The sequence below is a fragment of the Xenopus laevis genome, chromosome 1L (assembly GCF_017654675.1).
Source record: "Xenopus laevis strain J_2021 chromosome 1L, Xenopus_laevis_v10.1, whole genome shotgun sequence".
In the NCBI taxonomy this organism is placed as follows: Eukaryota; Metazoa; Chordata; class Amphibia; order Anura; family Pipidae; genus Xenopus; species Xenopus laevis.
The window spans coordinates 164,340,339-164,356,201 of NC_054371.1; the positions used below are offsets into that span (position 1 = coordinate 164,340,339).

The window sequence follows — 15,863 nt, forward strand, 5'->3', positions numbered from 1 at the left end:
ATTAATATTAATACATATTTATAATTCAGTAATATAGTTTGCAGTGCTGTACACTGAACATAAAGATTACATTCAAAACAACAGGATATACAAGAGGTAAATAGGGCCCTACTCAAAAGAGCTAAACTAAGTTTTGTATCACCTTAAAGGGGTGGTTCATCTTTGAGTTAACTTTTACTATGTTATAGAATGGCCAGTTCTAAGCAACTTTTCAGTTGGTCATCATATCAGATCTAGAAACCTTTTATACAGAAAGCTTCGAATTATGGAAAGGCTGTCTCCCATAGACTCCATTATAATCAAATAATCCAAAATTTTAAAAATTATTCCCTTTTTTTCTGTAATAATAAAACAGTACATTGAACTTGATCCAAACTAAGATATAACTCTGGATATAGTTCTGGAAGCAGAACTAGCCTATTAGGTTTATTTCATTTTTACATGATTTTCTAGTATACTTAAAATATGAAGATCCAAATTATGGAAAGATCCATTATCCGTAAAACCACAGGTCCTGCGCATTCTGGATAACAGGTCCCATACCTGTACTCCAACAGTAAATGAAAAAGTAAACTAGATCCTATCTGCCTGAGCTTGCTTGTATAACCTGAAACATAACATAAAATGTTCCAGTCTGGACATTAGCTCACAAGGCTTGGGAAAATTGCTTGCAAACCTATAGCACTGCAGGGGGTATAGTTGCATAAGGTTCACAAGATACGTTTTTATAATATTCAGTGGGGCCCAGGAGCTTCTGCTGACACCACTGGATTTAATTATAAATGTGAGTATCCCAATTTGCTTGAACATTTACATTGGTTCAGAAATTCCCAGCATAGAATTTGTAGAAAATGCATTGTCAGTCTAAAGAAAGTAATGACAGCTTGATATCCAAAATACTTTTCAATACCAGTAGTTTTTCCCTCTTAAGCTGATGTTTTTTTCCTACCAATCCCTACCCGTCATGCTCTTACAAGTTGATGCTGAAGATGAAAGCATCTATACATGCATAGATTTAAACTGCCGATTTGGCCCTTTCAGATCAATTCGACAGATTCTCTTGTGTTTGCCCCCTCCAATGGAAATCTGGTTAAAAATTGGCCAAATATCCATTGAGCAGGTTTGGAAATCCTGTTGCGCAATGACTGCACTGACAAATTGATATGATCATTTCCTAGTGGACCGGTAGAGGACTCTTATGATTTAATATTTGGCCCAGGGTCCATTGGATCAGTCTGATTTGGCCTTACATGTTGGTGGCCAAATCAGGGAAAATCTGTTAGTTTGACTGACAAAAATGCCAAATGAGTGGATCTTAATGTGCATGGCTACTAAAGACTACTAAAGTTACTAATAAACTAAGGAAGTTAAACATTTTCCACTGATGTATCCATTCTCTCTAGCTGAACTGCTGCTGCTGGTGTGAGAGATGAGGCCAGTGGTTCCAGTTCATTTAAGATTTACACCAGAGTGTAGAATTATTGTATGTATTGTATATATTTTTTTAATAAAAGACATAAACTATAAGAAAGTCAATGTAGAATATAATACACATATGGGATCTGTTAAAACAAAAACCCATTTTCCAGGTTACAGATTATTGAGTATGGAATGTTACTTGTAAAAACAATGTGCTGGTACAGAAAGGGTTAGAAACAATGTTCAGGTTTGGATCCCTAACCATTATGTTTCCATACTATTCCCTGAATCAACCAACAGATGGCAGCGTGGAGCAGTCAGGACGTTCATAGAAACAATGGTCTTATTGAAAGCCAGAGGTCGTGCTTTCTAACACCCAAGTGCACAGTGCTGAAGGGAACATAAACACTACTATAGTTCATATAAACAAGCTGCTGATGGCGTAAATTGAAAAAAAAGCTATATGGCACAGGTTAAGGGTAGGGACACACTGGGCGATTTGGGGAGATTTAGACGCCTGGGGACTAATCGCAGCGACTTTTCTTCCGGAATGCCTCCCCTCACTCTGCGCCTGGATAAAATGAAAAGTCGCCGGCGCTAATCACACACGGCGATTCGTTTTCCGAAGTCGCCCGAAGTTGTCTCACGAGGAAACTCCGGGCGACTTCGGAAAACGAATCGCCGCGTGTGATTAGCGCAGGCGATTTTTCATTTTAGCCAGGCGCAGAGCGAGGGGAGGCATTCGGGGAAGATTGGTCGTGGAAAGTCGCGGCAATTAGTCGCCAGGCGACTAAATCTCCCCAAATCGCCCAGTGTGTCCCTACCCTAAATAGTGGATAACAGAGCTTATCTGTTATCTGCTGTGTAACCTGAGCCTATTCTCCATTGAATGGCTGCTCCCATGGCTACACAGCGGCTTCTTTATATAAACAACAGTAGTGTTTCTGAAGGAAATAGAGCATTTATATTTTTATTCCTTTAAAACACTTTCATTTTTTGATGTTACTGTGCAAAGTGCGGGTGCCCCAGTGAGTCCTACTAAAATAGCATGGGCTCTAAAATCCAGATGCTCCAGGCCAAAAGGCACTAAAGGCAACCAGGAACGATGGGCCCACCTTCACCTGAAGGTAAGGGTGAAGGTGAATCATCTCTCATTGTAATATTGGGGGGATCTTATCTATATTTATTGGTGATGTTAGTACAGCCATAGTTTTAGAGGACAGTAGTGCAGGGCCAATCTGGCCAGATGCCCTAGGCAACCCAGGTGGCCTCATCACCCCTCCTCCACCTCCCCCATGCGCATGAGCGCCCCTAAATACCACATCTATTTTACAAAATTTGTCAGGCTATGGAACGTTTGACCACATTTCAGGTCTTTTATGTGTTATTACAGTTTTGCTAATGTAGGTGAATTGCCCTCAGTACTGCCAAGAGACCTGCTTATCGTAATTAGTTACAATTGTATCTTTGCTTATCTTAAACTGTTACAAATGTATCTAAATGCAGCTGCCAGGAGCCTCTAGTTTAATTATGTTTTAGAAACTTTGTACCTTTTCTGGCATTTCAGTGCAGGGGATCAAAGAGAAAGTCAGGACATTTCAGTTACAATCTGGGACTGCGGGTTAAGCTCTCAAAATCGGGACTGTCCAGCAAAAAACAGGACAGTTGGGAAGTACGGTGATCATAGGCAACATATGAGGTATGTGCCTCTTCTACCTATTGCCAGCCCTGGGGGAGAGAGAGACGTTAGGTTCCTGTACAAAAATAGAAAACAAAAATATCCCACCCACTGCTTTCGAAACTTAATCCAGCAGTCAGGGGTGACGCTGCATGAGTCAAGGTGAGAACAAAAAACTGAATTTCGCATAATCAACTTCAAGTATTCAAACAATATTTAATTCTTAATTTTACCAGAAAGTTCAGTCTCCGCAGAGACTGTCAAAAATTGCCAGTGCCGGCTATATTTCAAGCCGTCACGGCGGGGTATTGGGAAAAGTTTTCAATTAGCAATAATCGCGCCTCGGATAAACCTCATTGGCTACGATACTGCCACTGCGCAAAGCTGACTAAGTAAATGTGAATGGGCCACCAGGGCCTGTCAGCATGTAGATACAGTTGGAGAGAGAAGCGCTGAATGATTTCTAAGCGCTGCCTTTTCCTGTTCTTCTCACCTCTCCATTATATTCCCTATTTATCTTAACTCATTTATAAGAATAATTACATTTAAATTTCTAAAAAGGGTAAAACGATTCGATTTCGCAACATGCATGCTGGGTACTATATGCAGATTACACAGCAGTAACGCCTTATAGTAGGCGTGGCTATGCTCCCTGCCTGTTATACCTCCGCCTATTACCTGCACAATTTGAGCTCTAATGTCTTGCTGCTTTCCGCCGTCTCTGACGTTCCAGTCCAGGTTACGGCTCCATCTTTCGTCTGGACGGATAAAACGTCACAGGAATCAATTTAACTAACTGTATTGAATTCGAAGTCTATTTAACATGAATTCAAATAAAAAATGCAATAGGTATAGCTCAAGGGATAAAAAAATTCAGGCGGTTTTGTGCGATTGATATGACTTCATGTTTGGTTTAGGTTTTCCTTTACTGCCCCCTACCGACAAGTTTAGTGTTGCACTAGTTACTGCTCGATTACACTTACTCGGCTGGCTTCCATTAAGCCCAGTCACTACACACAATCCCTTTGTTATTAATTAATTAGCAGCCTATTCCTGCATGAGTCATAACCCAGACACAATAGTATGGACTGGATGTTCATCTCAGAAGACCTTAGGAGAGACTAAGCTGACTTTCCAAATAGGCCTCCTTGCCATTTAAACATACCTCTCAACAGTTCAGAACAGAGGGACAAAAAGCATTTGACCACGCCCATTTTGTGACCACACCCCCTAATTACCCCCCTAATTACCATGCCCATTTTAAAGGACCAGTAACCGGATTTTTTTTTTTTTTTTTAAATTTGTTTGTATAGATCAAAAAAAAACACCAATACAAATGAATCTTTAAAATCGCAAGCTCTTTATTAAGAAATAACTTACCGAAACTAGGGTTGCCACCTGGCCCGTATTTTACTGGCCTGGCCGGTAAAAATGATGGTTGATCCCAATGTTATTAATAGGAAAAAAATATAAAATATATAGGAAGGCCAGTATATTTTTTTTCTGAAAAGGTGGCAACCCAAGCTTGCGCTCCTCTTCAGAAAAGGCGACTCAGCGATGATCCATCTTGCGGCGCTCAATTTCTCCTATAAGGAGCGCAGGGAGGAGAAATCGATCGCCGCACAATGGATCGCCAGATCGCTTTCTGATAGCAGAGATTTGGTAAGTTATTTCTTAATAAAGACTTTGGGATTTTAAAGTTTAATTTGTTTTGGTGATTTTTTTTTTCAATCTATACTAACAAATTTTTTTTTAATAAAAATTTGATGTGACTGGTCTTTTAAGTATCTATTTTATGCTCTCTGCCAAGAACCAATTAAATTAAAAACTTTTCTGGCTGTTCAGTGCAGTAGATGAAAGAGAAACTCGGGACATATCAGTACAAATCCGGGACTGTGGGTTGAGCTGTCAAAAGTGGGACTGTCCCACTCAAAATGGGGCAGTTGGCAGGTATGATTTAAAGTACACAGAGGCGCTAACAGTTCAATCCAAGTGAATTACAAAGCACCGGTCTAGGGCAGCTTAGCACACTCTTGGCCTTCCTCTAGCATTAGATCCAGTAGAGATCTTTCTGACAATTAGACACAGTAGTTGAAGGATGATACTTTAAAGAGGTTGTTCACCTTTGAGTTAACCTTTAGTATGTTATAGAATGGCCAAATCTAAGCAACTTTCCAATTAGTCTTCATTTTTTATTTCATTAAGTTTCTGAATTATTTGCCTTGTTCTTCTGGTTCTTACCAACTTTCAAAAGGGGGTTGCTGATCCCATCTAAAACACCAATGCTCTGTAAGGCTACAAATGTGTTTGCTACTTTTTTGTATTAATCCTCTTTCTATTCAGGCCCTGTCCTATTCATATTCCAGTCTCTTATTCAAATCAAGGCATGATTGCTAGGGGACTTTGGATCCTGGCAACCAGATTGCTGAAATTGCAAACTGGAGAGCTGCTGAATAAAAATCTAAACCTCAAATAATAAAACATAAAAACCAATTAAAAAATGCCAGTAGATCACTCTTTACATTATACTAAAAGTTAACTCAAAGGTGAACAACCCATTTGAAGGATTTTAATTTGTTTTTGGAATTTAGAACCCCAACCCCACAAATGGAGTGGCAGGCTGTAGTTCTAATTTACTGGCAGCTACTGGGGCTAATTTTATAACACATTTGCACTTGTGCAAATTCAAAATTCAAGCTATTCAAGCTTTTTTTCACCGATAACTCAATCAAATCGAGTATTCAAGTTTTTCATTCTGATTGCAAAAAACCTGACAAATCTGACAAACTCGACCTTTCATAAATAACCCCCTAAATGTGTGTTATATAGCTGCTGCCATGTAACTGCTGATGTGTGCTGAGGAGGAGCTGACTTCTCAATATATATATATATATATATATATATATATATATATATATATATAGACACACACACAGGTATGGGACCTGTTATCCAGAATGCTTGGGACCTGGGGTTTTCCTGATAATGGATCTTTCCATAATTTGGATCTTCACACCTTAAGTCTACTACAAAATCATGTAAACATTAAATAATGTAAATTTTATTTGTTATGTTATTTTTCCTCTCTGTGTGTACTCAGCGGCGATTATGACTAAGGAGCCGCCTGAGGCAGCTCCTGCAATGCCGCCCCCCCCTCACCAACTTACGCGTCAGGAGGGGAGGCAGAAACACTATTGCGGAGAACGCAATTGCGCTCTCTCGCAATAGTACAGCCGAATTTCCGGTTCAAAAACCGGAAATTCGGCTCTTAAAGGTGCAGGAGCGGCTTTTTGCCGCCCCTGGAATCCTTTCAGGCGCTGCCGCCTGAGGCGAGCGGCTCAGCTCGCCTCATTGGCGGCGCCCCTGTGTGTACTTTTCTATTATGTACAGTGTATATATTGTACTTCGCTGCAGTTCCTTACAGTGCTTTTCAGATAATGTTATACTTGCATACATACATACATACATACATACATACATACATACATACATATACAGAAGCCAAAGTTGAGGCCCTCCACTGCTAGTTCATGACCACTAAAAAGCTGTGATGTTTATGTCTGTGCCGCACCCTGTAGTCTGAAACAGGCAGGTTTACCTTTATAAACTTGAGTTCATAGACCTTGGAAACTATGTAAACAGATTATAACAATATAAAAAAAAAACCAGTACAACTATAATCAAAGAAAACCAGTTTTAAAGAGCATTACACAAGTCTTTATTATGTGTCATTTTTTTGACATGCATTTCTTTTAGAAGATCACATGAAAACGCAATGGTACTTCAGCACAAACACAGCACCGGTCAGTCACCCGCCATATCAGCAATTAGCTTTGATTCATCTAGCCCAGGGGTCCCCAACCTTTTTTTACCCATGAGCCATATTCAAATGTAAAAAGAGTTGGGGAGCAACACAAGTAACACAAGTAACACAAGTACCTTGGGGTGCCAAATAAGGGCTACAATTGGCTATTTCGTAGCCTCTATGTAAACTGGCAGCCTACAGGAGACTCTATTTGGCACTATACTTTGTTTTTCTGCAATTAAAACTTGCTTCCAATCCTGGAATTTAAAAATAAGCACCTGCTTTGAGGACACTTAGAGCAACATCCAAGTGGTTGGAGAGCAACATGTTGCTCACGAGCTACTGGTTGGGGATCACTGATCTAGCCTGTCCAATTGTTTCCAGTTATTCACTATATTGCATATATATATATATATATATAAATAGGAAAATATAAACATCAAAAGTGAATCAACTTAAATTAAAATATTAAATAATGAATAAAACTGAGTCAAAAGTATTGTTACCATGAAGTAGCAATGTATACCTCTTTTCTCAAAGGGAGCAATACCAGCGGTTAACCGGTCTATATAGAGTTATTAACTTTCAACCCTATTGTTGCTGGCATTGAAAAGTGTAGATTTGCATGGAAAAGTGCACTGTGCTCCATGCATTACCTTTGTAAAGATGCCTTATAAAGCACATTTTGGTATTTGGGCCAAAATATACTGCAGTGTTAATTTCTGGCTAAAAAGTAGAAGTTATTTTTCTGTTCCGCTGCTTTTTTCATTATTATCCCTTATTCCTTTCCCCATAATCCCTGTAGAATTTTATGAGTTTAATGGTCACCCCTTCTTTTTTGGTCCCGCCTTGTGCATTTGTCTCCATTCTTTTTTTTCTCCTGAGAATATTTCTTTTTCAGTTTATTGATATATTTGAATGAGAGGGCACACATTTTAGTGAGAATGATACAAAACAAAAATGCACATACATTCACATTGCTAACTTGTAGGCAGAGTGCCGGAAAACAAGGTAAAGTATTTCTGGCTCATACCAGCTTTTGCCCATCCTGCTGCTCCTCCTCCCACCTTTTCGATGCAGGAATTTTTATAGCAATCAGGTTAGTTGAAACCTGATTGCTATATAATTTCTTGCATCAAAAAGGTGGGAGGAGGAGCAGCAGCAGGATGGGCAAAAGTTGATATGAGCCAGAAATACTTTAGCCCAGGCTGAAAGCCAGGGTGTGCATTTGCTATTCTTCTCATAGGCACCATGGCTGGGGTAATATTACTGCTTCTGTCTCTGTGTGTTGGGTACATTGCTTATTACTTCTTTCGCACTGAGTCCATGAACAAAGGTAAGATACATTTCTTTTCACACATAACCACTTGCATACTAATCTACAGATTTATTAACCTCCAGTGGCTGCTTATGTTACAGTATGTGTTTCCTTGGCCTTGCACAGACATGAAATGCACAAAGCAAAGTGCCATTGTTGTGCATTTCAAAAGGCCTCAAACTTTGAGTGAAACTGCAACTGTAGAGTTTCTGGACTCACAGAAATATGGACCCCCGCTTTTCTGTTGAGAAACCAATCAGGAGCCCTCTTCTCCCCCAAATACACACACACATACAGGGTCCTTTTTGGTGCAACAGCTATAACGTTTGGTGTATTTATTCTTACTCTCCTGAATGGTTGAATGGTTGAATTCCCTGGATAAATATGCATACATGGGTCTGAAAATTCAAGTATTGTCTATGAAGATAAGTGACAGCATGATGGCTAGCAATAACTCCTAAAACCCTCTCTAAATACTTGCTTGGTGCAAATTCCTAGGAGCAGGTATGATGGCAAGTACCTTTATGAATACTGTCAATGCTACTTTGTTTTTGCAACCATTTTAACACTTTGCGTTGGTATTGGTCGGTGAGCCCATATGTATTTTGCACCTGCAGAATCAGTTCGTGGGAAGCGTGTACTAATAACAGGATCCAGCACTGGCCTTGGAGAGCAGATCGCTTATGAATTTGCTCGGATGGGGGCACATATAATGATCACAGCTAGAAGACTTCAGCAGTTGCAAGAAGTAAGTAATTTGCAGCTATATACCACTGCCATATACCTCTTTAAATTAATCTCAACACTAATATATTCTTATACAAGTAGGGGATCTGTTATCCAGAAAGGTCTGAATTATGGAAAGGCAGTCTCCCATAGACTCAGTTTTATCCAAATAATCCAAATGTTTAAAAATGAAAGACTTCAAAAATCCATCCCTAAAAAACTTCAGCAAAATATAGAAAAGCTGATATTACAGAGCTCAAAACTTTATTATAGGACTTTTATTTAAAGTGATGGCACAAACTACAAATTGGTCATTAAAGTAAAATATACATTCAGTATATAGTAGTGTAGAGCAGTGAGCCCCAATAAATGGGAATTTTCTTTCTGCTATCTCTCTTTTAAAGGCACAAAGTTAATTTTAACAAGATAAGTTAATAATATCGCCATTTATTCAGTCACAAAGGTTTGCTGCCTTTGAGTAATTTTTGCTTGTGCTTTTACCTCCTATACTTACAGTCCTCTCACCTGCAACTTACTTCCTACAGGCATTCCACTCTGCCAACCACCAGTCTCTTCTAAATGCTACCTGTAAGCTCATCCACTAAAATCACTGTCCCATATCAGCTGATTCACTGTGTAAATCCTTTCTATCCTTATTTTCCATCAGATTAGATTTGATGTTTTAAATTATAAAATATCACTGACATTCAGTTACCTTAACAAGGAAACCCCTTACTACATCTCAGCTCTGAACTCAAAAGACAACAATTCACTCTCCCTGTTTCTCATCTTATCACTTGCTGCCACTTTATAATAAATTATGCTGATTGTTTTCCAGGTGGCAAGCCAATGTATGAAGTTAGGAGCTGCCTCTGCACACTATGTGGCCTCTGATATGGGAAACTTGGAATCAGCACAGTCTGTGGCCCAAGAAGCAGTGGTCAAGCTTGGTAAGAAGAGGCAACTACTATCTTAAGGGGAACCTTCACCTAAGTATAAAAAGCCGTATCATTCTAAGCAGCTTTTTAATATACATACATATATACTGTATATACTGTGTATATATATATATATATATATATATATATAATGTGTTTCAGATGTTCAAAGCAGGCCCGGACTCGTAATCTGTGGGTTCTGGCAAATGCCAGAGGGGCTGCTGGCAAATGCCATAGAAAGTCTTTATGTAGTGGGCTGGTGGGGGCAGTTTGTTTTTTTTTTTGTTTTTTATGGGTCTGACTCTTAAAGGATAAATAAGTCTTAAAAACTGAATTTACAAATAGCTCAGGATGTGTTTCCTGCAATTTTCAATTTTTCATTGATTATTTCATTTTTTTTCAGTTTCAGATTTTTTTTGTTACAATAGCACCACCAGTGGGGCAGTTCCTGTAACTGTACAGTCAAAAAGATATCCCTTCAGAAGAAAAACAGAGAAGGGTTCTGATGTTCCTCTGCCCAGGAAGGACATGGCAAAAGGCAATTTGAGGCTTCTTTCCACAGCAGAGCAACATCAGAACATGTCTGTTTTCCTTCTGAAGGGATATCTCTTTGACTGTACAGTTACAGGAACTGACCAACAGGTGACACTGTTCATTATATTGGCAGTTAATGAAACCGAAAAAAAAAGTCAGTTGCAAAAGTACAAGGTGGCCATTGACGCACAGATAATATTGTACAAAACTAATTTTCGTACGATAATTGGTGCGGATATGGTGGGAAAGGAGCCGACCAATATCGGCAGAAGACTTGGATATCGGTCGGCTCGTCGATCAGGCACCCAAACATCAGCCATTGTCAGTGCTGAATCGTCAGATACAGGTAGAATTGTATTGTTTCTACTTGTATATCTGACAATTCAGCTCTACACATGTGTATTGAAACGAACAATCTTTCTTGAAAAGATCTTTTCCAAGAAAGATCGTAATTGTTATGTCTATGGCCACCATTAGAAAAGCAACCTGAACAATTTTACATTCAGTTTTTTAAAGAGTTTATATATTCTTCAAAGGAGAAGGAAACCCCCTAGGTGCAAAAAAACTCTCCCCCTCCCCTATGTTGCCCCCCCATGCCTACCTGTCCCCCCAGGCAAACGCCCCTAGCTTGTTACTCAGGTCCTGTCCATGGAGTTCACAGGCGCCATCTTGTCCCGGGTGGTCTTCTTCCTAGATTAATCGGCATATTTTGGTACATGTGCAGTAGGAGCATTTACCGGTACGGATCTACTGTGCATGTGCCGAAAGTCACAAAGTGAAATCGGAAAACTTTGTGACTTTCAGTGCATGCACAGTAGATCTGTGCCAGTAAATGCTCCTACTGCGCATGCGCCAAAAACACCTGTCAAAGCAGGAAGAAGACCGATCAAGAGAAGATGGCACCTGTGAACTCCGTGGACAGGACCTGCGCAGAGGGGTGAGTCACAAGTTAGGGGCATTTGCCTGGGGGGACAGGTAGGTCAGGGGGCAGGAGGGAGGGGGGCAACACAGGGGAGGGGGGAGGGATTTTCGGCCTAGGGGGTTTCCTTCTCCTTTAAGACAATGTAAAGCTGACAGTTTTCCTCTAGGCCTTAAATTAGCTTTAGTGCTGGCTTGCAACATTGTTTGTGCTGGCTTGGAACATTGTTTCAAGAGACAGAGCCAGGAGTGTATAAATTGTAAATCATCAGGCAGATATTGATTTTCGTAACATTCATATTTTAAAATTTATTTAAAAGTACTGAGTCCCTATTATTGTTTGTGTGAGGAGTGTGGTGGTATTTACGTAAGAAAGCGCAGGTCATCCAGTTAAATCCCAGTCTATTTATTTCTGCTAGGAGGCTTGGATTACTTGGTTCTGAATCACATTGGTGGATCTGGAGGATTTGGATTTTTCAAAGGTGACATGGATCCAGTTGTAGGATCTACTACTGTGAACTTCCTTAGCTATGTCCAGCTTACTTCTTCTGCACTGAGCGCCCTGCAGGAATCACAAGGAAGCATTGTTGTCATATCCTCAATGAGTGGTAATTTCTATTGACATGTGTCATTTTCCACTTTCCACCATAATATGCATGTAGCGGTATACTTGTATACCTGCCAGCACTTTCTTTATAATATTGTCACATAATGTGACCATCTGTTTAAACATATTACAAAAAGCTCATGGAGCTGCAATTTAGTAATTTGTTTTAAAATATCCTATATTGTAAATATCCTATATTGTAAATATCCTATATTGTTTATTAGGTCGCATTGGGGCTCCTTTCACTACCAGCTATTGTGCATCCAAATTTGCCCTGGAAGGGTTCTACAGCTCTCTCCGCAGAGAATTTGCTCTTCAGAATAGCAAAATGTCTGTGACTGTGGCTGTTCTTGGATACATTGATACAGGTATGCTTCATTCCCAGAGTGGAATTGCAGACACTTCATGGCAAGAGCTCCATGTCTCTATGTTACATTAAAAACAGCTTTTATCAAAAAATCTGTCTTGATTTTGATTTTGATTATTAGCATTTGTATATGTTCCATTTTCCAACCTGCAGCTGAAAATGTTGTCTGGTTGTTCAGGTCACTAGACCCGGTAACAAAATCTTTATGGTTTTTATTTTATTGTTATTTATATTACTTATTTTTAATTGCTTGCCTGGCTGATATGTTATCTAAACCAAAGTAACCAGATAGTAATTTAAATGTAAAGCCTGAGAGTTGCAAAACAAAATATGTAAATACTTTAAAAGGATACTGTCATGGGAAAACATGTTTTTTTTTTTTTTCAAAATGCATCAGTTAATAGTTCCCCTCCAGTAGACTTCTAAACTGAAATCCATTGTTCAAAAGAACTTATTTATTTTATATTTAATTGAAATCTGATATGGGACTAGACATGTTTTCAGTTTCTTATGTGCCCCCAGTCATGTGCCTTGTGCTCTGATAAACTTCAGTCACTCTTTACTGCTGTACTGCAAGATTGAGTGGTATCACCCCTTCCTACCCCCTAGTAGCCTAACAACAGAACAATGGGAAGGTAACCAGATAGCAGCTCCCTGAAACAAGATAACAGCTCCCTGGTAGATCTACAGTAAAAATCCCGGTCCCACTGCGACGCCTTCGGTTAAATTGAGTAGGAGAAACAATAGCCTGTCAGAAAGCAGTTCCATAGTGATGTACTGGCTCTTTCTGAAAGCACATGACCAGGCAAAATGACCTCAGATGGCTGTCTACACAACTGTCTATTACAACTAAAAAAATTACACCTAATTTTTCAGGAATAAAATTTGATATGATAGAATGAATGATCTGCAATGTAAACAGTGTAATTTAGAAATAAAAAACAGAATCCCTTTAATGGGAAACTACTCTTTTAACATCTGCCATAGATCCAACATACTGCGGAGACAGCCTTGGTACTGGGGTCTTTAAAATTCTAATTGCATTAGACAATGTAACCTGAACTGAGCTGCTCTGGGTACTCAGATCAGTTCAAGTGGTGCTGCATTGCTAGTTCAGAGATCGCAGTTAATCTCTCAAAACTAAAAGTCCAGAATTTCTGGTTGGAAAAAAAGGGATCTTAAAGCTACCACCTTACAACAGAACTGTAAATTAAACACCCCCACAAAACTCTAAACCAAACAATAGGGATGACCAGCTTGCACTTAGAGGTTGTATTTCAACAGCTAGAAATCTTTCAGCTTGTTTTGGAGATAGAATATAACGTTAAAAACAAATCTAATGTTACATGTATTGTTTTTCTTAGAAAATGCAGTAAAGAAGGTTGGAAATAAAGTGTCCATGACAGCTTCATCAAAAGAAGACTGTGCACGTGAAGTGGTCACAGCAGCTGTCCTACAACAACCGGAAATTTTTTATCCTTACTGGGGCATTAAGCCATTCGTTTTACTGAGAGACTGGTTTCCGGGCTTGGTGGCAAAAATACTTGATAAATGCTACATCTTAGAAAACATCCAATGAAGAGTCACAAACCAATCAGTAGGGATGCACCAAATCCACTATTTTGGATTCGGCCGAACCCCCGAAACCTTTGTGAAGGATTCGGCCGAATACCGAACCAAATCCGAACCCTAATTTGCATATGCAAGGAAGGGGAAAAAAATGTACTTCCTTGTTTTGTGACAAAAAGTCACTTGATTTCCCTCCCCACCCCTAATTTGCATCCCTACCAATCAGTAATTGTTCCTGTCTTTTTAAGCAGTATTGTCCTATCTGTTTGTAGAATACTTTTCTAACATTTTCTGTTTAGTACACTATAATTCCTAAAGAACACGTGTAGATTTTAGGCTTAGTCTCCCCAGCAAGGAGTTATGTGAATAGCATTAGAATCCTTACTGACATACTATGTTGGCAGGGCACAGTGCAATTGGAATATATGAGACACACAATTATTATTAAAAAATAATGTACAACTCTCCAGGTCTAAATGAGCTTCAACTCCCAGCTTCCCCTGCCAGCTGAAGGGCATAACAATGACTCCATGGGCAGCAGTTATTATTCCTGTAATACATTAAATACTTGCTCAGTAGATCACATATCTCATATATCAGGCAAATAAAATAAAAGACAACCATTAAAGTGTTTTGCAACTGAAACTTAACATTTATGTCTATAGACATAAAGCTGGAGCTGGTGACAGGCACTTCTCACCTTCAGAAGCAAACATCTCATATGCCATGGGCCTTAATTTTTGGGGTTACTACCCAACCTCATTGGAATTGGGGTAACACACTCCCCCTTAGAGCAGGGGCCCCCAACCTTTTTTTGTACTCACGAGCCACATTCAAATGTAAAAGAAGAGTGCAAGTTGGCATAGGAGGGAGCTGGGCCCCTCTGAAGATTTTTTTGCAGGGGGGTCCGGCTCACTCTAGTTACACCACTGGAAATAACATTCCTTTAGCAGGTCATGCAAAGTTGTGAAATTGGTCTTCGATTCCCTTCTTCACCCTCAGTAAGTGCACAAGCTTACATGAAGTCAAACTGTTTAAGAATATGAAACCTACGACTCTCTTGAACTACAACATTAATCCTGATTGGAAGCAAAACCAGCCTATTGGGTTTACATGATTTTCTAGTAGACTTAAGGTATGAAGATCCGAATTACAGAAAAGATATGTTATACGGAAGACCCCAGGTCCAAAGCCTGTGTAACAGGTCCTACAGCTGTATTATTCTTCCTTTAAAACTCATTGTATAGTTGGAGGCCTGGTTTTAACCTGCTCATGTATGTGCAAGGCTGTTTATTTGCTATACATGTCAATAACAGCTAGAAATAAATGCAGTCAATCACTGCATTTAAAGTGATTATTCCTCAGCAATAAATAGAATTTATATGACAGATCAGTGTGTAATTCTTTGATGTTTATTTTTATTTTTAATATTGAAAAAAAGTTGATTTGAATAACAGCTGGCTGTTGTCATCAGGGGTAAAAGTTCCCAACAGTCTGTGTAATTGATCCTCCTTATTGACCAAAGGTCAATGCTATTACATATCCATTAGCACAATAAGTGGATTTGCATTTTCAAGCATTTAGTGTATGGTTTGCCAAATTATGTACAAGATACTGGACATTTTTTTTGAACAATTAATGGAGGTTGGGATCCAAGATGATGACATTTGGTTAGTTACACTGGGCATTGGCTCATTGTACAAGTTACCCCTATGAATTTAGGTAAAAGGAATACTTGACAAGGAGGGACACCATTTTTACTAGAGTGTTTGACCTTTGTATTAAACCATAATAAGAATCAGTTCTTTTATCAGAGAGATGAAAACTTCAATTAAGTCACACAATCTTATGCCAGTCGATTGTTGCCAATATTGAAGAACAATCTTTTCCTCAGAGTGATCTCAGGACTTAGGTGGCATCTTTATGGTGTGGCAAAGTTCCCATAACAATTTGGTGGACTTGTTGGGCTATCCACAATTGTCTT

The 15,863-nt window shown here is 39.2% G+C and overlaps 1 protein-coding gene and 1 non-coding gene across 3 annotated transcripts; one reads left to right on the forward strand and one right to left on the reverse strand.

Moving 5' to 3' along the window:
* Positions 1 to 3,342: 3,342 nt before the first annotated feature.
* LOC121396336 lies at positions 3,343 to 3,483 on the reverse strand. The gene has a single exon (XR_005962988.1). It is a non-coding gene; the product is annotated as a U4 spliceosomal RNA (small nuclear RNA).
* A 4,643-nt stretch (positions 3,484 to 8,126) lies between these two features.
* On the forward strand, positions 8,127 to 15,267 carry hsd11b1l.2.L (hydroxysteroid (11-beta) dehydrogenase 1-like, gene 2 L homeolog). Of its 2 annotated transcripts, none has more exon segments than NM_001086335.1 (6): positions 8,127 to 8,238; positions 8,838 to 8,968; positions 9,785 to 9,896; positions 11,756 to 11,944; positions 12,168 to 12,311; positions 13,675 to 14,480. In NM_001086335.1, coding segments are annotated over 6 exon segments (876 nt in total). In that variant the 5' UTR covers positions 8,127 to 8,153; the 3' UTR covers positions 13,890 to 14,480.
* Positions 15,268 to 15,863: the final 596 nt, after the last annotated feature.

Excerpts from the sequence above, each read along its gene's own strand:
- hsd11b1l.2.L (XM_041590664.1), top strand. The coding sequence starts at position 8,918 with ATGGGGGCACATATAATGATCACAGCTAGAAGACTTCAGCAGTTGCAA. Across the intron at positions 8,969-9,784 it reads GACTTCAGCAGTTGCAAGAA|GTGGCAAGCCAATGTATGAA; the intron begins GTAAGTAATTTG and ends ATTGTTTTCCAG. Across the intron at positions 9,897-11,755 it reads AGAAGCAGTGGTCAAGCTTG|GAGGCTTGGATTACTTGGTT; the intron begins GTAAGAAGAGGC and ends TATTTCTGCTAG.